The 23,734-nt window shown below is 45.5% G+C and overlaps 1 protein-coding gene across 3 annotated transcripts in view; it reads left to right on the top strand.

The window, feature by feature from the left end:
• FHOD3 (formin homology 2 domain containing 3) overlaps positions 1–23,734 on the top strand; it is a 529,663-nt gene that overhangs the window by 234,842 nt on the left and 271,087 nt on the right. For all 3 annotated transcript variants that reach the window (XM_018039641.1, XM_018039640.1, XM_018039639.1), the window contains exons 4-5: positions 1,342–1,409; positions 8,223–8,328. In XM_018039641.1, the coding sequence (XP_017895130.1) occupies positions 1,342–1,409; positions 8,223–8,328 (174 nt within the window). The remainder of the gene's footprint in view (positions 1–1,341; positions 1,410–8,222; positions 8,329–23,734) is intronic.

Genomic DNA, 23,734 nt, shown 5'->3' with positions numbered 1-23,734 from the left:
CTGCTCCCCTCTTTGGATAAGGAATCCAAGGCTTAGAGAAGTGGTATACTTCGCCCAAATCACAAGGTTGAAATGCAGGCCCTTGGGTTGCTTAGTCTTTGCTCTGAGGTCATTCTTCACTACTGTACCCTCAATGCCTAGAACAGCGCCTGGCAGGTGCTCAGTAAATGTGCACTGGATGGTTTATATTGGGGCGCTCTGACACACAGTGTTAGGAACCCAGTCCCGGGCACCTGAGCCACCTAGGAAGCTGAGCGGAATCCACGCTTCTGGGAGTCTGCATGCACCGGTAGAAGTGGCTGTTCCCTGCATTCTCCATGCCTTCAGCACATTCTGGCGCCGCCCCACTGACCAGTGAAGACTTGGGGCATACCCATCTGCCACTTCTGCTCACTGTAACTGCTGGACGGTGGATCTTGGGTCAGGCTCCCCTCCTCATGCATGAGGCCTGGCCCAACTAGTACATGTTTCATGTCACTGGTTATAGAATTCAACCTGAGCATCGAGCCCCAGAATACTGACAGGGGCTCCTGCATCTGCCTTGCTCCAGGCCAGGACTCATCCTTGAATGTGTCTCATATGAGGGAGAGTCCAGGTACAGGCAGAGCTAAGGCTAGGTCCCTGCTGGAAGGGCTGGCAGCAGGTGGGGACCAGTGAGTCCATAGAGACATCATGCTGCTCTTGGTTCTCTTGAGGTAAGCATCAGATTCCATGGAAAAGGAAGCAGTTTGAAGCTTCCTGAGCCGGGCTGTAGAGAGGATGGTGGTGCAGGTCTGTGAGATGAGGAAACAGAAGGATGAGTTCCATTTTGACTGTGTTAATTTTCCTGATAGAGTTGGCTATCAAGTATCAAGTCTGTGGTGGTGATTTAGTTGCTAATTCGTGTCTGACTCTTAGGACCTCACGAACTGTAGCCTGCCAGGCTCCTCTGTCCATGGGACTTTTCCAGGCAAAAATACTAGAGTGGCTTGCCATTTCTTTTTCTAGGGGATCTTCCCGACCCAGGAATCGAACCTGGGTCTCCTGCATTGGCACGCAGATTCTTTACCGGCTGAATCACTATGTCTGTAAACAGCTGGAAATCGAGCTCTGGAGAGAGGGAGGTGAGGGCTGAGGGTGCAGATCAGAGCACTTCCCCACACTCAGAATCCCCTCTTCCTGCCTCCTGTAACGGCTGGACTGTTCTTTGCACCATTAGAGGTGGGGCTGCATCCTGAATGAAATGAATTTGTTTTACTCACCTTTCCAGCGGAAGTTCTGTAATTGCTCACGCCCTGTCTCTGTTTTTACCATCTGTTGAGTCAGTTTAATGAATTTTATATGGTGTGTTCTTTATTTCAGAAAAACTATACAACTCCACTGGACGAGATTTAAGAAGGGCCCTCTTCTCCCTGAAGCAGATATTTCAGGTAAAAACAAAACAAACAAACAAAAAAACCAAAGAATACTGTCAGGTTCTGTTTTTGCATTGCTGTGGGATTAGATGCAGACAAGTTTATGCCTTTTACTTATTACAAAAAGAGAAATGCTTTAGAGTACAAAGTAAATTTCGGTCAAAATATCTGTTAAGAGTATTTTTACCATATCAAATATTTCAAACAATAGGAAGTAAAGAAAACATCATCAGAATCACAATATTTTTCCACGTTTACTTCAGATTAAAAAAAAATACCTACTACTGATGTAATTGAAGTCTTCTGCTCGATACTGGCCACCCTCTTGGGGTGTTTTCTCTACTGAATGTCAGATATAGTGTTTGCCGTGCAAATGCACATTTCTATACTAGCGGTGCATATTCGCCCACAATATGTGAAATTCTTTTGTGTCAATTGTATATACATGATATCATGCAGCATGCGTCCTGGTGCAGTTTACTTAGAATGAGGTCAGTGTGGGCATGACCCAGGTAGCTCTGAGTGTCCCCTGTGAAGGAAGCACAGTTTGTCTCGTTCATCGTCTGTTGGTGGACAGTTGCGTTCCTCTCCAGGGCTCTGCTGTTATAAACCATGCTGCTAGGGACACGCCCCCTTGTGTGCATGTGCCGGCATCTCTGTTAGGTTCCATCTTATCCTTTGCCCCAAACTTTCCCTCTGCTTCTCCCCGGGGCAAGTCACGAACTTAGTGAAGAGGGCTGGGACTGGGGTGCAGGCAAACTCCAAGCTGTCACCCACAGGAGACTTCAGGGGAGAGAGACAGAGAGCCAGGGGCAGAGAGTGAGGCCACTGTGCCAGGGCAGGGTCAGGAAAGGCCGGATGAGCTTCGTGGAGAAGATGGCATCTGCATTGAGCTCGTGTCTGTGTAGGTTCATCGTTCTTACTCGTATGATATTAGACTCTAGGGTGTAGTCAGTCCATTTCTCTTTAGTTCCCATCTCCTTCATATCCTTAAACAATGTTCTGTCAGTGATAGCTCCAGCCTGAGTGTCCGTCTCCTTCATGGATGTTTCCTGTCTCAGGGGGATTGGCAGAAAGGCAGGCCAACAGGCCATCCTCCCTGCACGTTCTCGTCCCATTTTAAAACCTGCTCAACCATTCATGCCCTCATCTTTTTCCCAGAGCAGAGCCCTTCTTAGTGACTGTTTTTGGAGATGAGTCTTCATATCTCATCTTCCCACACTATAGGTGTGACCCCGAGTCACTGTTGTCCCTTTAGATCGCACATCTCAGAAGTGCCTTGAGGTTTGGGGTCAGCCTTGGTTCAGGCTGTTTCTTCTGGGAGAATTGTAACAGCTATTGTGGACACTGTTCGGTCCTCCACGACTCAGTCCATCCTCCAGCTTCCACCAGAGGGGGCTCACGAAGTCCTTCTCATGCTGATTCCGTGTAGCCTTCTGGGTTGCGTCTGAATCTCTCAGCACAACGTCGAGGCCCTCTGGCCCTGGCCTCTGCGGCCCACCTCCCTGTCCTTCGCCTCAGTGACACCTCACTGTGATTGTGTTCTGGGAACAAGCCATGCCCTTTCCCTTCTGTACCTTCACCCCGGACCTATTGCTTCTATCCCAGGATGGTTCCTCCCCACATCCACTCCCCCTGTCTCTCAGTTTCCCACCCCATGTCTCCTCCTGCCAGGGATTCTCTAGATGAACCCTCACTGCAGTCAAGGGCTCTCCAAATACCTCTATTCCTGTGCTTACCTCTGGAATAGCACTTGAGATACTCTAGCTCGCTTGTCTGAGTCCAGTCACCTATGAGCTCCCTGGAGTCCATCTCTGGCTCTTTAGGGCCTCATACAGTGGCTGTTGCTACTGATGAACAATAGATGAACAGACCAGGCGATTGGAATACTCTTCTCAAGGGTGTCTGTCTTCAGCCTTTCCTCTCTTTTAACTGAGTAAATGCTTCGCTAATTACTTGTCCCCACGTTTCACTTCCCAAGTATTCATCAGTGTCTCCCTGCCTCTTTTTTTTTTTCAATTTCAATAAGCTTTCCCCTGCCCCCCAAACTTATTTATTTTTAATCGAAGGAAAATTGCTTCACAATTTTGTTTTGGCCTCTGCCATACATCAACATGACTCAGCCATAGGTATACATGTGTCCCCTCCCTCTTTAACTTCCCTCCTATCTCCCACCCCTTCCCACCCCTCTAGGTTGTTACAGAGCCTGGGTTGAGTTCCCTGGGACATACAGCAAATTCCTATCCACTGAACAAAACAGAACTTCTTTACCTTCTGTTATGTCCTTCTCTCGAACTCAAGTTCCTGACAGCGGTTGGGCTGGACTCTTACTGCCGGAAGTCCACAGGCATCACACTCCACACCCTCACTCTTATAGCCTTTCAGCCTGCCTGCTGTTTCCATTGTTCAGCTTTTCCATTGTTCACCTCACTGAGTATCCAGTTGGTGGCAGAACCACACAGAGAAGAGCTCTTCCAAGTAACTTTGAAACATTGCAGTTTGTGTATTTTGGGTGGAATATACTCTTAGAAGAAAAAGAACCACGCACACATGCAGATCAACTGTTTATAATAATCATTTTGCTGGTAGTAGTGTTAGTATTGCTATTCTGATACTGCAGTTTGTGTGTTTTCTAATTTTGTTATTCTTAGAGTTCTTAAGGATTAGGGTTCTTAGTGTGTGGAAGAAAGTTGATAGAAAGATAAAACAATTAAGGTAAAAAAAACTCTGGATTTCGGAATTTAATTAGAAGTATTGAAATGAACCCATGGTGTTTATTATCCTAACAAACTTGCAAAAAAGTATATTTGTAGCACTAAGTTTATTGAAAAGTACTAGAAGCAATGATCAACCCATTAGCAAAAACCACTACCAGCACAGAGATTGTGGTCTTAAAATACTGAAAGGAACCAGAGTTCCTTGGAGAAATAGCTGACTTCAAGTCTGGCCTAGGAAATGGGTAAAATAAACTTGGAACATATTATTATACAAAGAGCAAGGAAGCTATCAAATATGACTAGGATTATTGGCAAAGGAACTTGGGAGCATGTTGAAGGGTCTCCCACTGGCTGGCTGAAGATGGACAATATAAGCATCAACAAGCATGATAATTACAGTGGACTGAAGCACATCAGCTTAATCTACATTGATGAGTTCGTAACAATACTAAAGAACAACAATGAATTGGTTAGCAATGGAAGAAAGATGGTGGTGAATCAGCTCTTTATTTTGAAAAATGGGTAAAATTCTAAAATTACACATCTATCTTACTTTTTCCTATATGAGCTTTAGGATAATCAAACAGTAGTTGAGGGAAGGTAGGCTTATAAAAATATTCTAGCTAGTTAGTAAGAAGGAGTGATATAGTTAGAGTATCACTTAGAACATCAGAGTTTTGCAACCCTGAATGAATTAATGGATCTAGGTATGGAGCTTCAAGACCTGCTGACACAGTGGAAATGAGATACAACCAGCTATTACATACCTCCTCATGGAAACTCACACTGCCATTGAGGATGCAGTCATACCAACAGATTCAACCCTGTGTGTGTCTGACCCTGACTCTCTACGAGGTAACCAATTTACAAATGATCTAAGACAGAAGCACACGTTAAATCACACCACAAATAATCAACACAACCCAGAATACAGGCTACTCTGTAGGACAAATGATCTAGCTTCTTCAACACACCGATTTCAAGGGAATAAAAGAGATGGTTTAAAAGACATTTTAAAGTTGTATCAACTGATTGCCACATGTGGATCTTATTTCAATTCTACTACAAAATGTCAAAAAACAACAACTGTAATTTTGAGACAGCTGAAATTGGTCATTGTCCAGTTGAAACTGGACATTTGATAATATTAAGAAAGTATTCATTTTTATGGTGAGTACATAATTTTGTTTATTGTGATTACGTAATTTTAAAAAGAGTTCCTATACTCTGGAGGTACATATTAGAATATTTATGGATTAAACGATGTGACCTCTGGGATTTACTTCAAATGAATACGGCAGCAGACATGGTGGGGTGATAGATGGAACAGGATTCATGTGAATTGATTGGCACCTGGCTCCCTAAATTGTTCTGCCTTCTTTTGCATGTTTCAAGTTTTCCATGGTGAAAAAGCTAAAAGATAAATTGAACACATGGCGATCTAGTTTCATACCCCCTCACCATGCTTGTTCTGTAGTGTTGTGTCTCTGAATTCTCAAGGATACTGTTTCCACCTTTTACTCAGCAGACACGTATTTTTGAACCGCCTTTATTGGCATTATGTAGGCAAGGATGAAGACGTTTGCTCCCCGAAGTTTAATCTTTTGGAAGACCACAGACCTATTTGGAAGACCACAGACCTGTCCGTCAAATAGCTCCATCCCACAGGGGTCTTGGGTGGATTCCAGAGCCAGCAAGCTGTCTGGAGTTTAGATCACCTTCTTCCACACCCATGTGTCTGCATCTCTATCGTCTCTTGGGGTTCCTTGATGTGTGGAGGTTCCTTCTGGAACTCCAGTGTAGAGGGTGTGAAAACACAGCCATTGGTCATTTGGATTGAGTTGAATATTCCTTGATTAACAGGTATCAAAAAAAAATAATCACAGGTTAAAGTGTGGCTATTAATCTGAAATTCAAGGATAATCTTTTATTAGTGTTAACATGATGATCTCACTGGAGTCAGAAAGCAGTGTTTCAAAAATCATTTATTTATTAATGCCCATTATACATTAAGGTATGTGTTAAAAATCTTGTATGTTGCCAATTTGGAAGACATTTTCTACATTTATATTATCAGTATATTTTAATTTCCTAAGTGCTTTATCTACATATGTGCATCAATTTTAGTTAGGGTTCTGGATTATTTTTATAAACACTGCCCAGTGTCTTTTTCCAAGAGCCTTTGCCAGACAGTCAGCTCTCTGCTATATTAATATTAGTGATTAGCTTGAGTGGTTTCTTGAGAGCTTGTTCTCACTTTTTCACCATGAAGTCATGTGTGAATCTAGTTTTAGTTAAAGTAATAAACATTTGTTACATGCTTGGAAAAACTTTCTGACTAGACATGAGCTCATCTAAATGTTCGCTTTTCACATATGCTGGTGGAAAAGAATATGGATGGAGGGAGAATTATTTTTATTTCCTTCATACATACGAGTGTAAAGTGATTTTCCAAAAATCATGATATTGTCCCATTTTCTCTTGCTTCCAAAGCCATGATTATCTTCAAGTCTGAGTTAACACAGCTGTCTTTCATTACCGTCGGGGCATGGCAGTGTTCACCCCTCCCCCCAGTGCCCTCTGAATGTTAAGAGTGTGTTTTTGGTTCAAAGGGAGTATCTGCCTGGCCTGCCACCTCCTCCCCCACCCCCACCCCCCTTTGCTCAAGTCCTCCATCCATATAATTGGAAAATGCTATAAAATCAAAATGAGAGGCTGCTTTCAACATGGAGACAGGACAATTATGCCAGTGTGTCTAAATTATTTTTTTCTTATTTGAAGATAGACCGTGGTTGCTGACCATTCCTATAATAATAACCTTTCATTATTCTATTAAAGTTTCTACTACTTACATCACTGAGGTTTTTCATTTTTGTTCTGTTGTTATAATTGAAGATGAATGTATCCTAGCTGCATTTGAGACAAGGCAGGGTCTAATCAAGGAAATCTCCCAAAACAGTAGTGGAAAAGTTTGTCTCATAGGGCTCTATCGAACTTGGTACTCCAGGCAAGGGGCTGGCTGACCAGAGTTAGGTCATCTTGGCCAAAGTTTTGCCACACTTGAGTCTTCATCTGTGAAGGGAAGGCAGGATTAGATGAGTGATTCTTGAACTGGTTGCCCTTTAGGATGGATTTCCTTGGGAATTTAATGTCAGAGCCTGGACCCCACCTCAGAAATTCTGGTTAAACCCATCTGGGAGGGGACTGTTTCCTGTTCCTTTTTAAAGGTCCATTGATGATCCTAATGTAAGGGAGTCAGGGGTGAGAAGAAGACCCTGAGCACCTCTGTAACCCCTGCAGAGCCTATTAAACACTGGTTGCTGGGCCCCACAGTGGAGCTTCCTGTTCAGTAAGTCAGGGTGGAGCTGGGTACTTTGCATTTCTAACCAGTTTCCAGCTGATGCTCAGGTGCCTGTGGCTCTGGTCTTTGAGAACTACCCTATTGGATGACTCCAGTGATTCCTTCCAGGTCCTGCCTTCTGTGATTAGACTGCAGGCTGACCGCAGTGGCTCTTTTGAGGGACAGTGTAGCTGGTCCAGACACATGGCTGATTCTGTATTCTGTCTCCTCGCTGTCCTGTGAGCAGCGCGACTTAGGAGGTGGAGAAATTGCTCCTTTACTTTCTCAGATGCTGTTTGCAAGACCCTCGTAACCTTCCTTAGGGACTGTCCTTTGAAACACACGAGTGGCTTTGAGTCCTTCACATGATGGTCTGTACTGCAAGCCAGTGTTTGCTGTGTTGAAACCCAGCAGGCTTCATGTGGCCAGTCCCTGGGGACCTGTAGGGGCCTGGAGCCTGGTGATTTCTGAAGAATGAAAAACAGATCACTATAAATATTCCTGACAGTCAGGGGATTCATTTGCTTTATCTTTATTAGATTGCCCAGAAGGCAATAATTGGTCTTTGGCAAACAATGACGTGAAGACTGGTTGTAAAATTCCTCTGGCAACAGTTAAGATGCTTCATTTGAATAGAGCCAAACAATCTTCAGAGGTCAGTCTGGAGTCAGAGGCTTGTACGTAGTTTTTACTGCACATCCTGGATGGACAATGGACTGGGACAGTATTTGAAGTTTCTCTCTCTTTTTTTCTTTCCCTGTTTCCTGCCAGGATGACAAGGATTTGGTGCATGAATTTGTAGTGGCTGAAGGTCTGACGTGTTTGATCAAGGTGGGAGCTGAGGCAGATCAGAACTATCAGAACTACATTCTGAGGGGTAAGTTACGCTGGGTGGATGGCACGCAGCCCCTCCAGGAACTTCAATACTGAGAGCTTTTTAAAAAGACTTGGATTACCAGGTAAGGTGATGAAGACATCCTGTAGCAAAAGATGACTCCTTCATCAGCTTTTATCAGTTCTCGTAACTTAGAGACCGAGTTCATTTTACTGACTTTGCGTGAAGTCTCTTCCTAATCGTTGAGAAAAGAGAGCATTCTGCACACTAGGTTCTTTATATTCTCTTTTACTTAGTGAGGAAAGGGACCTACCATGTGTCTTAAAAAAGGCCTGCACTGCAGCACAAAGCCCCCTAAAACCAACAAGGCCAAGTATTACCTGGGAAAAATACTTTCTGCAACTTGGGTTATCACTGGGAGTACCTGTAAGAAGCACACATTCCTCATCAGGTCTGGGGTGGGCCCAGAATCTGCATTTTAAAGAAAGATGCTGAAAACTACCTCTGTAATCTCATTTTTTTACAAAGTGGTGCGTTTGTGGTGTTTGAAGCACTGATTACTCTTCCAGTTCATAAAGTAAATGCTCTTTTCAGAGTTAAAGTATCTTTGTGTACCTTCATGTAAATAATTTTCTTTGCTTCCATAAAGTCTGTGAATAGGCAGGGCAGGCATTATTAGATTGGGTCATGTGACATAGCTATTATCAACAGTAATAACTTAGCAGAGAAAAAATTTAATGTAGTTCAGTATTGTCTCCATTTTGCAATTGAAAAATCTGACTCAAAGAGTTTGAGCACTTGCCTAAAAAATTCACTTCTTCTAGTGTGAAGTTGACCACAGGCCATATCCAGGTACTGGGGCACATCAAGGCTGACTGGGGTCCTGTTCCCCGTTCTGTGCCTATGCCTGTAACTCCACAACTCTGTGTTCATATAAGGAAGAAAAAGACCTTCTTTTCTTTTCCTTGGATGGAGGCAAAATACACAAAATGTGATTTAATAGCAAATGTCCTTGGTTAGGGTTGAATGAGATGCACACAGTGAAGCAGTCTCCTGCAGTTTTCTGTTGTGTTGTAACCCTGAGCAGGTTTCTTATGTACTGACTTGTGACCCAGCACCTGGAACTCTCTGGATCCTTCCCCGTGTTCTCTGTTTCTGGAGAGCCACTGCAACAAGGGCAGAAGCAAAAGGGAAAACTGAGCGCTCATTAAAAAAAATTTAAACGATATATTGCCATAAAAAAAAATGTTAAGGATGTATTGTCATGTCAGTGTTAATTATTTCTGTTCATTTTGATAAATGCCAGGTCTGTGTGTGAGAGAGGATTCCTCAGCCTCAGCTTCTCTGCTCCATGTGAGGCTGGTGAGGCACCTCCTTCTGTCCACCTTCTATCTTTTCCTGGATGTGTGGAAGAGTCTCACTACAAGCTGTTGGTACAAACGCTTTATGGATGAATTTTATGATTTCAGGTCTCAATGTCATTAAATCATTTATACGGAAGCTTTTATGGTATGTGTAGACAAATTAACCATAGACTTTGTCCTGCAAATGGAGCAGTCCTTCTGTGTCTGAAAAGATGTGTAAAGGCCTTGATGCTCATCCTTGTATTTCCATCTCCACTGGCCCAGCACCTGGAAGAGGGCATGGCACAGACATAAGGAGCATTTCCTCTGGGTTATTTTCCAGGTTACTTATACCGTGGATGCTCATAAGTTGAACCACATGGAAAGAAGTATACCTAAAATTGCCTAATTCTGAATACTGGGTCCAAATTGACAGTGTGTTGTTGTTGTTGTTGTTGTTACGTTTAAAGTATACATCATTTTCACTTAAAAAGAAAGTCTTCCCCAGAGGATGCTGGCATGAATACACAGACCTCCACATACCTCTATAGAACTAATAACCATCTACATATTTATGCTTCTGACCCTTAACTAGGAGTGTATATATGTATTTTTATAGAGCCATCATCAGTATAAGCATCTTTGTTCATCTGCCTCCAAGGCTGGATGGAGTGGGGTGGCTCTGCCTGCTATGATCAGCCCCCTCTTATCAGGAAGGTAAAATTCTTGTCAGGAATCTCCCCACAGACCTCCCATGGATTAGAACTGGGTTGCATGACCACCTATAGCTGCAAGAGAGGCTGGTACTGTGGGTGCTTAGCTTCCTGGACTCTAAGAGAAGTCAGGCAGCAAGAGAGAAGGGATTGGCTTTGTGTCTGCAGTTACTCATGTCTGCCACGTAGAGGGAGTGAGGAAGGAAAAACTCAGCCCTGCTGAGAAAGCAGTCCAGTGGTGGTCTGGTTGGAGATAGAGAGGCATCTGTCTGTCAGTGAGGGCATCATGACTCAGGGGCAGTGTAAGCTCAGTGACTGTGCAAGGTCCCAAATGGTGAATTGTGTCCATGGTACTTGCAGGTAATCAAAGATGGTATTGACCTGGAATACTTCAGCTGGGCTCTCAACCCAGTGTATACTTATCATTAAGCTTGTGGTGGCTTGTTAATCTATAGTATCCTCATCTGCACTGGAGAAAGACACCAAAAGCCATCACCCAAAGCTTGAGAATCAGAACTCCCAGGCACAGCCAGGGAAGAGCCCTGCCAACCACCTGCTACTTCTCTGTCCCTGCAGGAAATGCCACTGAGGTAGGACCCTCACGTAACAGCACCGCCTAATCTGTGAGGAGACCCCACCTGTCCATTGCCACCACCGAGATCTTGCCTTCTGATTTTGATTTTCCAGCAGTGTCTGTTTATTAGAGGCCAGACAGCCACCATCTGTTACCCGGGAAATGAGTGAGCGCCCCCTCCCATTCAGGTTACTACAAGATGTCCTGCTTTCCATGCAGCCGAGGGGCCTTTGCACACCTGCCCCACTTCCACTGAGTCTCAGAGAACTTGCGGTAAGCAGGGCACTGGTTGCACATGTTAGCATGTCTGGATGTATCTGACTGAAGCCCATGTCAAGAAAGTGTGCTTCTGAGGAATGTAAAGGACACATTTCTTAGGCTGTGACTTTTGCGCTTTGATACAAGGAAGCTATCATTTTCCCCGGCCCACGTGTTGAGTCACCCCTTCCTGACCTTGAAGACGTGGGCTTTTCTAGATTGTGATCGACTGCCAGCAGCCACCAGACATTTGCAAGCAAGGACAGCCTTTGAATTGCCTCTTTGTTCAACCTCATTTTAGCCAAATTACCTTGGGTGAAGGATGGTGAAGCCGGATGCACATCAAGAGAGAAAAACTGGGAAGAGGTTTCCAGTTTGGTCATTCACTGTCCCCTGGGGAGAGCAAATGCTGCCCTGGGCCCCTCGGAAGAAGCATGGCAGAGGGCGAGGGCCGGCACCTCTACTGTGGTGTCCACAGAAGGCAGGGTGAGCAAGATTAGGGTTTGCATTGTGTCGGTGGGCCCTGGGGTTCAGGGGCCATGAGGACAGAAGTGTCAGGGCGTGGAGTGTCAGTGGTAGGCTGTTGTGGGTGTGGACTTGAGCTGCTGGAGAAGGGGACTGACTGACCTCTAACCAGAGCCTCCAAACTGAGCCCAGATGTCATTTGGAAATGCTCACAAGCCATAAGGTGGACCAGTTGTCCCGGTGCTGTGGGGGAACGTACCCTTCATGAAATTTCCTCAGGAGCCCTGGTCTGTGTGACTGTGTATAAGGCCCCCAGATCCAAAGGAAACAGGAGCGTTTGGAGAACCCAGTCCTTTTCACACCTGCATGTAGGACTCTCTTAATTTAGCTTTGTTTTTGCACTCAGTCCTCCGTCAACTTTTTTTTTTTTTTTAAGGCCCAAGTATCTGTTGCCCTGTGTTGAGGGTATATCTGCTGAGAGGTAAAGACAGGTTTTAGGTTACGATGTAGCCTTGTACTCTCCATAAATGGTCTTAAAGGCACAACATGCAGAAATAATATTTATCTGACTTACTATTCTTGAATGGTTATACCTAGTGATCTTTAGGGTGTAGGGGTGTGTGTGTGGGTGGGTGTGTGTGTGTGAGAGAGAGAGAGAGAGAGAGAGAGAGAGAGAGAGATTGCCCGTATTTAACATATATCTACTACTAAAGGAATTTTGAGTCTCACAATTATTGAAGTAAGACCTTGAGAACTACATTCATGGGAACTTAAACTTGCCATGAACATGCTGAGCATTCACAATAGGCCATGTTAGGCCCTGGGATGTGCTGATCAAGCCGGGTCCTGGAGAAGCTCCCTGGAGGTGCTCCCTGTGACCCGCTTTGTATGTTATATTCTTCCCTGGTGGCTCAGAGGGTAAAGTGTCTGCCTGCAGTGTGGGAGATCTGGGTTCGGTCCCTGGGTCAGGAAGATCCCCTGGAGAAGGAAATGACAATTCTTGCCTGGAAAATCCCATGGACAGAGAAGCCTGGTAGGCTACAGTCCATGGGGTCGCAAAGAGTCGGACACGACTAAGCAACTTCACTTACACATCTAGAAATTGCATAGAGGTGATCTGCTTTGGTGAGGAAAGAGATATGTAGGATCAATAAGACGCGCTTCCTTTTCTGGCTGTCCCTCAAAAGAAGCTGCCTCTTAAAGGCTAGTTTTAAGTGGAGAAATTTGATCATTTTGCCTAAAGCAAAATACCCATTAATTCTAAAATATTCTAATTCTAAATTCTAATGACTAAAATATCTAGTCTTTATCAGAGCTGGTTAAGATCTTAGAACTCCTTTAGCTCAGGCTTTGCATTTTAGGAGAAAACTGCAGATACTTTGTTTGCTTCTAAATTAAAAAAGAAAGAAATTGAAGTATAATTGCTTTACAATGTTGTGTTAGTTTCTGCTGTACAACACAGTGAATCAGCTACATTTCTTTAAATGTTTTATGGTTGTTGACATTTAAAAATGGAGAGATTTGACATTAAAAAAAAAATCCAGATTTCTGGTGTCTTTGGAAAAACGGAACCAGAGAATTTCAGTGCCTTGCCAGATATCACTTAACTAATGGGGGGAAATGCCTTGTGTATTAGGGGATCTCTTAATGAAGATCAGGACTTGTGGTCAGATAGCTTTGGTCGGGATCTGTATCACCAGGAACCAGGCAGTAGTACAAAAGGATCAAATGGTAACCAAATGATGATGAAACCAACATTCTCCATCCCAGGAAAACTTAAATGTTTATCTTTCGACATTTCAAAGCCAAGGAGGAGAGTGAAGGTTGGGTTCAAACTAGATGAGGGGGTGGAGAGAGGGGCCCAAACTGGCACCAGGGGGAGAGATGAGAACGGAAGGCGGGAGCTGCTTACTTCCTGAGCCAAAGTCCATTCCTTTGCGCCTAGTTTTCTGCCCTCCAGCTGGCCTGACTCTCCTCTGCCCCTTACTGTAGTCCTGAGGTGCACCCAACTATCTGGGAGGAAACTTACTCTTTCTTACCTCTTACTGAGTCAGGACGTCGGGGATTAATCATGGCAGCCGCATGGCTAGTTGCATGGATGACCCAACAGCATGTGTCGTGGTAGCTATTTGTCACAGCCCCCTGCAGAGAGGGGAGTTGAAACCAGGGTCACGGACAGAATCCTCCTTCATTTAATGTTTCTCCTCTTATTCAGTCAGTGTGATGGGGCTGTTCCCGGTAGGAAGTCATGTTAGCCATCACAAGTTAGCCGCCCAAAGGGCCAAATTGACCCTGCAGAGATGAGAGTGTCAGAGCATCAAGGTCAGTGGAATAAAGGGGGCCTGAGATGGCACAGCTGACAAGAAAACCTGGTAAACACTGATATGTAGATTAAAAAAAAAAACCAGAAATAGAGTTTTTAATTGTTTTTATTGCGTAGTTTGTGAAGACACAATTGTCTGAAAAGCAAACAGCATAAAAAGGAAAAATGTAAAAAATCACCCACAGTCCCATAAAACAAAGACCGTTTTCTACCCCACCCATGTACATGCTTGTGTTGTATGTGCCTTTTACGAAAACAAAGTGTCCTGTCCATATGTTGTCAGCCACGACCCCAGGAAGGGAACAGCGGACCTTGGTGGCTGGCTTTGTGACATCTCCTAGTGTGCTTAGTCACTCAGTCGTGTCTCTTTGCGACCCCATGGACTGTAGCCCATCAGGCTCCTCTGTCCGTGGAATTCTCCAGGCAAAAATACTGGAGTGGGTTGCCATCTCCTTCTCCAGACATCTCCTAGTCCTTGGCACTGTTCGTTAACTTCTTTAAATTGCTTCTCCCTCACCTAAAGAGATAATACCTTCTTTATAGGAATGGTGTGAAGCTTAAAGAGCTCGTTGTTGTTGTTTAGTCGCTAAGTTGTATCTGACTCTTTTGGATCCCCATGGACTGCAGTCTGCCAGGCTCTTCTGTCCATAGGATCTCCCAGGCAAGAATACTGCAGTGGGTCACCATTTCTTACTCCGGGGGTGTTCCCTACCCAGGGATTGAACTCGTGTCTCTTGCACTGGCAGGTGGATTCTTTACCACTGAGCCACCAGGGAATCCTAAAGAGCTCATAGAAAGATCTAAATAAAGGCGTGAATTGTAGGTATGACAGTTGTTATCAGTAGTAATGTTGTTAATGCAGTAACTGTCTGTTATGGGCTGAATTATGTACCTCTCAAATTCATGTTGAAGTCATACCCCTCAATACCTCAGAATGTGACTCTGTGTGAAGACAGGTGGTTAAGTAAAAATGAGATCATTGGGCCCTGATCCAATATGACTTTTGTCCTTAGAAGAAGAAGAGATTAAGTCACAGACCTGTTGGGGGGAAATGATGTGAAGACAGAGGGAGAAGAGAGTCAAGGAGAGAGGCCTCAAGAGAAACCAACTCTGCAGACACTCTGAGCTTGGATGTTCATCTCCAGACTGTGAGAAGTAAATATCTGTTGCTCAAAGCCCAGAGCCTGTGATATTTGTCACAGCAGCTCAAGTGACTGATACCCTGTCCTTGCAAAAGAGTCTCTGGGAGTTATTGGGTAGTACCCAGGGTGAAAGTCCTGGGGATAGAGTTGTTGGGTTCAGAGGATGTACATTTCCATCTTGTTTTTGGTTGGATAATTGCCTCCAGAGTGGATGTGTGAATTTACGCTTCCGTGGTCTCCACTTCTTCTCATTTACCCCAGGCTGGAGGTGAGCATTCTTTGCAATCTTTGTCATTCCTGGTGAGTGCATGCGTGCATACTAAGTCCCTTCAGTCGTGTCCAACTCTTTGTGACCCTATGAACTGTAGCCTGCCAGGCTCCTCTGTCCATGGGATTCTTTAGGGAAGAATATTGGAGCGGGTTGCCATGCCCTCCTCCAGGGGAAACTTCCCAACCCTGGGATCAAAACTGCGTCTCTTGTGTTGGCACGTGGGTTCTTTACCACTAGCGCCACCTGGGAAGCCCGTCATTGTGCAGAAGTGTCATTCCTGATGATTAGGGCACACTTACTCCTACAGACCAGTTTTATAAAGTAGTTTGTAGTTTTTGGTTGTCATTGTATGAAATTTGTCCATGAATTTAGGAAGAATTGATATCTTTATTTAAAAATTCAGAACTATTGCCTACATGCTGTTTCATGGCCTGGGACAAATCCTTCGCAAGAATATTTTCTCCATCTAACTCTTGTGTGCCATGTCCATTTCCTTCTCATTTGTTACAGAGCTTTCTGCGTATCTCCCCAGGTGTTTTTGTATTTATCTTTTCTTGTTTATTCATTTTTGAATTGGGTCTGGTATTGACCACATGAAAGGATGAGAGGATTCTCTTGGGTCTTTTTCCTGTTTATTTTGTAAACTTGGCTTGGGAGTGTCATCTAAGAAAGATCTGTCTTGCCCTTCTTGGAGGTGTTTTGCTTCAATCGGAGAACACTGTGTCTTAGGGCCTGGATTCCTCAGTTGTGGCAACTGCTTGGCTAAGACTGGCTCATGAGTGAGGTACTTCTTCCCTGACGGAGTGTTAGCTTCCTCTTCTTTCATCTTTGCATGTTGGAAACTCCCTTTGAGGACTTAGGTGAGCCTCATGCCTACTGGAGACTTGGTCTGTCAGTTCTGGGTGCTCACCAGCTGTGGTATGTGGGCTGGGCATGGCTGGAGAAGCCGGCCACGCATAGCTGTGGGATGTGGCCTCCACATTTTGTTTGTTTGTTCTCATTTGCTTCCCTGCTGTGGTTTTTGAAACCCCTGCCTTTGGTGTCTTGGTGCCCTGGTGTATCTCACCTTGGCCTGACATTTCTGTTCACATGCTTGGCATGCTGTTGGGGACGTGGCCTCCGGGTTGAACCAGTCACAGACCTGCCTTGGGCTTTGGTCAGGACAGGAAAGCCGCAGCCTGCCCTCCTTGGGGGAGGGAGGCTGAGTCACTCTTGCTGCTGCTGTTGGTTTGTGGAGACAGAAGGGTAGCCCTTGAGTGCTCTGAGTGTCCCTTCTGTGGCGTCTCTCGCCACCCCTTCCATCCCCACCCTCCGTCAGGCCTCCTACATTCCTCTTAAAAAAAACTGGGTCAGAGAATATCAAGAGCTGCACTTATGTCTTTCCTCTTCTAGCCTGTCCAGGCACAGGGGTCAAAACTGGATTCATGCTGAGGCCCTTTGGGTCGTTCCTGTGGCCCATGTGATCATGCAATATTGTGGACTTGTGCAGCTTTTCTCCATGACTTTCTCCCAGGAGAAGGAGCTGGTTGCTGGCATCACCACTCCCCACAGGCCTGCCGCAGTCTCTGGCGTATTTAGGTGGAGTCTTCAGGGGCCGTAGTGTGTGGTGGGCTACCCCGAGTTTCGGGGCTCATGGAACCTCTTCTCCACTTGGGTTTCTCATTGGTTATTTGGGTCGATTGAAAGGAAGGGGGCTTGGAGGCTTCTCACTGTGCTGCCGTTTTCCTGGAAGTGTGAGCTCGTCAGAATCATCATCGCTGGTGCTCTGCGTCCGGCCAGACCCTTAGTCTGCAGTGCTGCGTGCAGGAACATGGTGGGTCGAGTGGGAGAGGGAGCGAGGGAAGGCCAGGGCCAGGTCCTGACCTTCGGGGGGACACAGGGCCCTGTGCTTTCCCTCTGGGTTCTCAGGTGAGAGAGGGAGGTCCTGGGATGGACTGCAGGTAAGACAGGCAACCCGCGTGACCTGAGCCCTTCACCACCTTGGGCAGCAAGCAGGATGTTTACCTTCAATATCCAGTTCTAAGTGGGCAGTTCCAACTTTAAACACCATCTTGGTTTTCCCCTTCACCCTCTTACAAGGTATTTTTTTCCTTATAGTTAGACAGTGCTTGTCTCTTGGTTAACTTTACCTTAGAATGGATAAAGCTTTTGTTTCAAGTTTTAATTTTTCTGAAGTAAAAACCAGTGATTAATTCTGTTGAATGTAGCAAGAATTAAGTAGTAATAGAAGCATGCCATAAGATAGTCTTTATAAAGCAATGCACAACTGGCCAACATTATCCCAAACCTGGATAACCGTTAGGTTAAATCATGTGAAGCTGCTGATCTGTGACCATTTTTACCAGAGACAGGGCATAGCTGAATGGTTTAACTTAATATTATCATAATTCATTCCTAGACTGATAAGGTGCTTATTTACAATTCGCCTTGCATTTTACATGGGCTTACCTGGTGGCTCAGACAGTAAAGAGTATGCCTGCAATGCAGGAGACCCAGGTTCGATCCCTGGGTCGGGAAGATCCCCTGGAGAAGGAAATGGCAACTCACTCCAGCATTCTTGCCTGGAGAATCCCATGGACAGAGGAGCCTGGCGGGCTACAGTCCATGGGGTTGCAAAGAGTTGGACATGACTGAGAGACTTCACTCGTTTTGCATTTTATATAGAATACAAGCCCTCTGAAAATTCAGGCCAGTTTATAGACCAAAGAGAAAGAAAGAAAGAAAAACCATTCTCCCCCTAATAAGAAACTCTTGGTATTTTGTGCAGTCATGCCTCCGAGCACTTCAACCCCTCACGGTCTCAGCCAAAGAGATTTCTCCAGAATTTCCATCTCCATTAGCAGCCCCCATCTTCTTTTATCTGAGATGAGAAGGAAGAAAGTAAAACAGAGTTATTTGGCCTTTCCTATGTGTGGAATTTTCCACAACTAAATCTCGTTGCTCTGTGTTCATCAGGAATTTTCCCACTTTATTTACACCCAAGATGTGTCTCCTCACTCCGTCCTTCCCTCCTTTCAGTGGAGTTTTCCAGGGGAACTGCTGACAGAGTGTACTTTGAATCACAATTGTTATTTCCTTGGCTATAACCTTATCTTTTACATAGTCCTTATAGGGTTTCTACTTACAAATCCAGGCTTATGATAAAACAGAATGTCTTAAGCAAATTTTAAACCTAGCCTCAAACATGGATTAAAGTTATTTTCCTGGCTGGGATTGACTAGGGAAATGTCAGTTTCTGTGTTCATAGATTCTTGCCTTTTAGAGTTTTGAGGGCTCTTGGTAGATTGAGCCAGTACCCTACAGGACACCACTCTCTCCTGACACTGACTTCCCTTGCCATTGAGATTCCCAAGGTCCCCAGCGCGGTCCCTCTGCAGAGCCTCAGACCTGCAAAGCAGCAGAGTCCTGGGTGTCCCACATGTGCCACGTCCAAGCCCCAGCCCAACAGCTTCACGCCCCCAGGCCAGCTCTCCCCAGGCTCTGTTCAGAGTATGGATGAAGAGCACAGTTACCCATCATATTCTGGTACTACCTGGGGGCTTCCCAGACCCCTCACTCACAACCCCTCTCTGTCATCATCAGCTACCAAATTTGGGCTTCCCTGGTGGCTTAAATGGTAAAGAATCTGCCTACAATGCAGGAGACTCGGGTTCGATCCCTGAGTCAGGAAGATTCCTTGATGAAGGAAAAGGCAACCCACTCCAGTGTTCTTGCCTGGAGAATCTCATGGACAGAGGAGCCTGGCGGGCTACAGTCCATGGGGTCACAAAGAGTCGGAACATGACTGAGCAACCTAACACACACTCTTCACCCCCTTGCAAGTCTTTGCATCTCTTTTCATTCCTGGTTAGTTTCTGAGATCAGACCATCATTTTTTCCTTCTGGATCAGCTCTCCCAACCCCATATCTAGCTTCTCTGTTTTCAACCCTGTCTCCTGGAGTCCATTTTGCCCCCTGTTGCCTGATTGACCTTCTGCAGTGCCCAGCTGGTCTCCTTGGTTCTCCTCAGATGAAGGCCTGGCCCTTCCCTGTAGGTAGTGCCCACCTTGGTCCTGCCTTGATGTCCCTGTTCAGCCTTCTCCCTGGCTTCAGCATCACCCCTCCTCAGCTGATTCACATCTTACCCTTTGCTACCTGCTCATTCTCAGGATGAGGCTCAGATACAGTGTTCTGCAGGAGACCTTCCCTTGCACCTCCAATATGTTAGTGCTCTCTGCTTACCCTGGTCTTCACACTTAGCTCACTGATAATAAATATTTGTTGAGCATAGACTATGGGCCAGAGGCCCCAGGCTAATCCCGTGCACTGTACTTGGCTGCCTTTGTGTCCATTTCCATCCTTGATGCCAGGCTCATTTTAGGAGCTCAGTGAAAGACACATGGTAGACTGTCTGCAGGGAAGAGAACTCATGACTCCTGAGGAAGCCACTGGTTTGTACTAAGAACTTGGCAGAGTCTGGACTTGCTGACCTGAAGCCTTAGCCCATCTTATCTTCTTGTTTTGGAAGTACTATAGCACACATTGATTGTTTTTGGTACTTAGAAAAAAGCTTAATTATTGAATTTTTCTTTGGAAAGCTTACTAGTTCAGTTCATCAATATATTGTATGTCTTACTCTTTTTTTAACTATTTTCTTTATTGAAGTATAGTTAATTTACAGTGTGTTGATTTCAGGTATACAAGAAAGTGATTCAGTTATATATGTCTGTGTGTGTGGGGGTTCTTTTTCAGATTCAGTGTATATCTTGATTTTAAATTTGTCATGATTTCTGCAGATAAATGGTATGCTTTATAACTGGTTTTGGATCTCAGGGAGTTATTTACTTGCCACCAAAACAAATATGCTCTGAGTTCCTTGGCGTCTGGAACTCATCAACTTTGTGGTCCCAGCTCCAGCCTGCTCTTTGGTGTCATGTAGATCTTCAACAGATATTTGATGGAAGGAAAATGAAAAAATGAATGAGTGAATGGGGATTCCCCAGAGTCATGACACAGAGCTCTGTCTTGGTCTTATTCAGTATTTTCTGAGTGGTTGTGGCTAATCATGGATGATCAGAAGACTGTAAAATGTGGGGACAGCTGTCACATGCTAAATGATGAAGTGCGATCTGGAGGGTTTTCACTTGGGTGGTTTCTGGTACCCTTGCCATATCAACCGCGTTATCCCTTGCTTCCTTTCCTCTGTGTCTTCTTTCTCCAGCTCCTTAAAGCTGGGCTCCACCAAAACCACTCCTGTGCTAGGCTGATCTGACTCATTTCTGGAGGCAGTTCCCACAGGCAGAGCAGTGCTCTGCGGCCCCCGCCTCACACACTTGTCTCTGCCCCCGGTGCCTTCTTGGCTCCAGGGTTCCCTGAAATACCACAAGGGCACCTGATTGTCCCAGAATTAGAGCCCTACTCCTTTCTCTCCCAGGTAGCCCTGTCCTTGATGGAGCTTGAGGCTTCAAGGGTTTAAGGAGGGCGTAAGTTTAGATGGCTTGATAAGTAAGGGGTTGTTTGTGGAGAAAGGGACAAAGTTGTTTGTTGCTTTTAGAGGCAGATTAGGAGCAGTGAGTAGGAGTTACAGGAAAGTGGCTTTTGACTGAAGACGAGCTCCTAAAAGAGAGTTGGAAAGCGAGTTGGTTTCTCTTGCCAATGTAAACTGATCATTGGTGACTTTCTGGAGCATTCTGTTGAGGATTCGGAAGCCACATCCAGCATCAGCAGGAAAGCGAGCCACGATGGATTAGCGATGTCTGTCAACAGCCTGAGTGGTGGGAGTGAGAGCCGGAGGACCAAACATGGCATTTGCTTCTCCTGGGCAAATAGTAGGCATATTCAGAATGTTTACTGAGCCGATTTCAGACAGGTGTGTGGGACCATTAGTCTTCCAACCTCAGAACAGACTACTTTGCCATGGGAATGTTCCAACAGAGCCTGGCATTGAGGACCTGTTAGGGCCACTAGGATTGAGGTAGGGTGCTACTGGGTGACCTCGTAAATTCCTCCCCGCTCTGAGATTCCATGATTCTTAGGGTGCTACTGGGTGACCTTGTAGATTCCTTCCAGCTCTGAGGTTCTGTGATTCTAAGTAAAACAGAAAAAGCAGAAGGGATGAATGCAGAGCCACTCGATTCTGCCTCTTATGTGTTCTGTATTAGTCTTCATAGGATTCCCAGGCTACCACCGAGCCTGTATTGTCCTTTTTCAGAAAGTTTCAAAGAAGCCCATCTGATTACATGGCATGGAGTCCAGCCAAGTCATGGAAAAGATAAACTGCACTTAGCCATTTCGGGGTCAGTGTTCATAATGATCTGCAAGAGTCTGAAGGGTTATTAGTGAGTTTATATCCAGGAGTTCATCTGTTCACAGTGAGGTCAGGAGCACAGGAGCCAGTGGGCACTTGTTCTTTCTCCAGAGCCTTAGGACTGGGGGCACAGAGGGCTCACAGCAACACTGTGGGTTTGGACTCATTGCTTAAACAAGGCAGGACTGGCGAAGTGGGTTGGGAGCTATGAAAAGAGGCCCACAGACAAGGCCGCTTTCTGGGCCTTCTTCCTGCCTTCCCTGCTGTCTCTCCACACCAGCGTCCCCCTGATCCAAATAGTTTCTCTCCCTCTCTGCCCCTTGCTGCCTCACACCCATCTTTCCAGATCCTCTTCCTATCTTTCCCAGCTCCTCCAGGTCTTAATTGGAGGGCTGCGAAAAGGCTGATCTCCCCCGATTCTAGATTTCATCGTTCTTTGTCAGTTTATGACTCTAGTTGGTCTGTGGTTGCGGGCCTCAGTAAATGAAGATGGGCTGGTTCATTCATTCATCAGTGAGTGTGACGTGGCGCCTTACCTGAGTCAGTCACTTTGGGGTCTGAATATGGAGAAACAGAGAACAATACAAATAAGTACTGTAATTTGTCCTGTATTAAGTTATGCAGTTAAGTTCAAGAATAAGGTGCGAAGGAAGAGTAATCGTAACTTTGGCAGGGAAAGCAACAGGCATACTGTGGTCAAGGAGGAATCTGATATGGCCCAAACAATTCCATTCCCCTGGTTGACATCCTGTATCATCCTTTCTCCTTGAATGTGGACAAGATCTGCGATTATGATGAATGTGTGAGTATCACAGAACCACGATTAGGCTGCATTATGTGGTAAAGGAGAAAGGGTTTTACAGATGCAATTGCGGTCCCAAATCAGTTGAGTTCAAATTGGTTAAAAGGGAGGTCGTTCGGGGAGGGACACACTCTTCTGCTGACCTTGAGAAAGCGAGTTGCTTTGAGTTCTCCAGCCACGATGAAGCTGATGCTGCCAACAGCCACAGAAGCTTGGCAGGGGCTCCCCAGCCTCAGAGGGGACCACAACCCCAGCTGTCACCTTGATTGCAGCTTTGAGACACCCTGAGCAGAGGACCCAGTTAAGCTCCACCTGGACTCCTGCCCTGTGGAAATGGTGAGATAATAAATATGTGTTGTTTTAGGCTAAGTTTGTGGTAGTTTGTTATATATAGCAATAGGAGGCGAATACAATTAGCTGTAAACAGTCTCCATACAAAGCCATCTGGATGAGCTGAAATTGGTATAAAATACCGAGTGACCTCACAGGAGGTAGAGATCTTGGGGGATGGTCAGTGGAGGGCTTCACGAGGACAGTGACTTTGTCTTTTTCTTCTTGGGCCCTACAGGCAACCATGTGGCTGCCACCCATTCCGGCCGAGTTCCCTGTGGGGTCCCTGCTGCTGCTGGCATCATCCTCTCTTGCCGTCTCCTGGGACCCCTCACCCAGATGGCGGTCGCTCCTTTGGACCTCTCAGATGTCGGTGGACCCCATGCAATGACAGGGCTTTATGCTGCACACAAATGAGCAAGTAAAGGAGAAAGTGATCCAGAAGAAAGTTCAGTATTTCCAGTATGCCAGTGTCAGAAGAGGACGTGGTGGGCTGAGTTTTTAGGAAGAAAAGGGAAATTGATAAGCAGTGCCAAGTGCCCATGAACTTGAGATGAGTGTGACAAGGCTTTGGGAACAAGGACTCTGGGGCAGGTCTGCAGAGATGGTTTTTGCCCGTCTTCCTCTGCCTCCCCCTGTTGACTCCTTCACATGTTCGTGCATCCGGCACGTGCCCTGTGCAGGGAGCTGCAGAGGGAGGGGGAGAGCTCCAGCCGAGATCCCACACCGCAAGGGACTTGGCAGTGGCCTGAGGATAGGAACCATCAAGTAAGGATGGATATCCACAAAAACACTGTATTAAGTTGGGTTTGGATGAAAATCCTGAAATCCTGTTTTTTTCTCTCAACTTTGCTTGTATCAACATTATGTTTCCAAAAGTGGTTGATGCATTTTAAGTACTTCAATCCTATAGCATCCATTTCAAAGATACAAAAAAACTG

This window comes from Capra hircus, chromosome 24 (genome assembly GCF_001704415.2).
Source record: "Capra hircus breed San Clemente chromosome 24, ASM170441v1, whole genome shotgun sequence".
NCBI classification, from domain to species: Eukaryota; Metazoa; Chordata; class Mammalia; order Artiodactyla; family Bovidae; genus Capra; species Capra hircus.
Note: the sequence above shows the minus strand (reverse complement) of the source record. Positions and strands in the feature narration are given on the sequence as shown.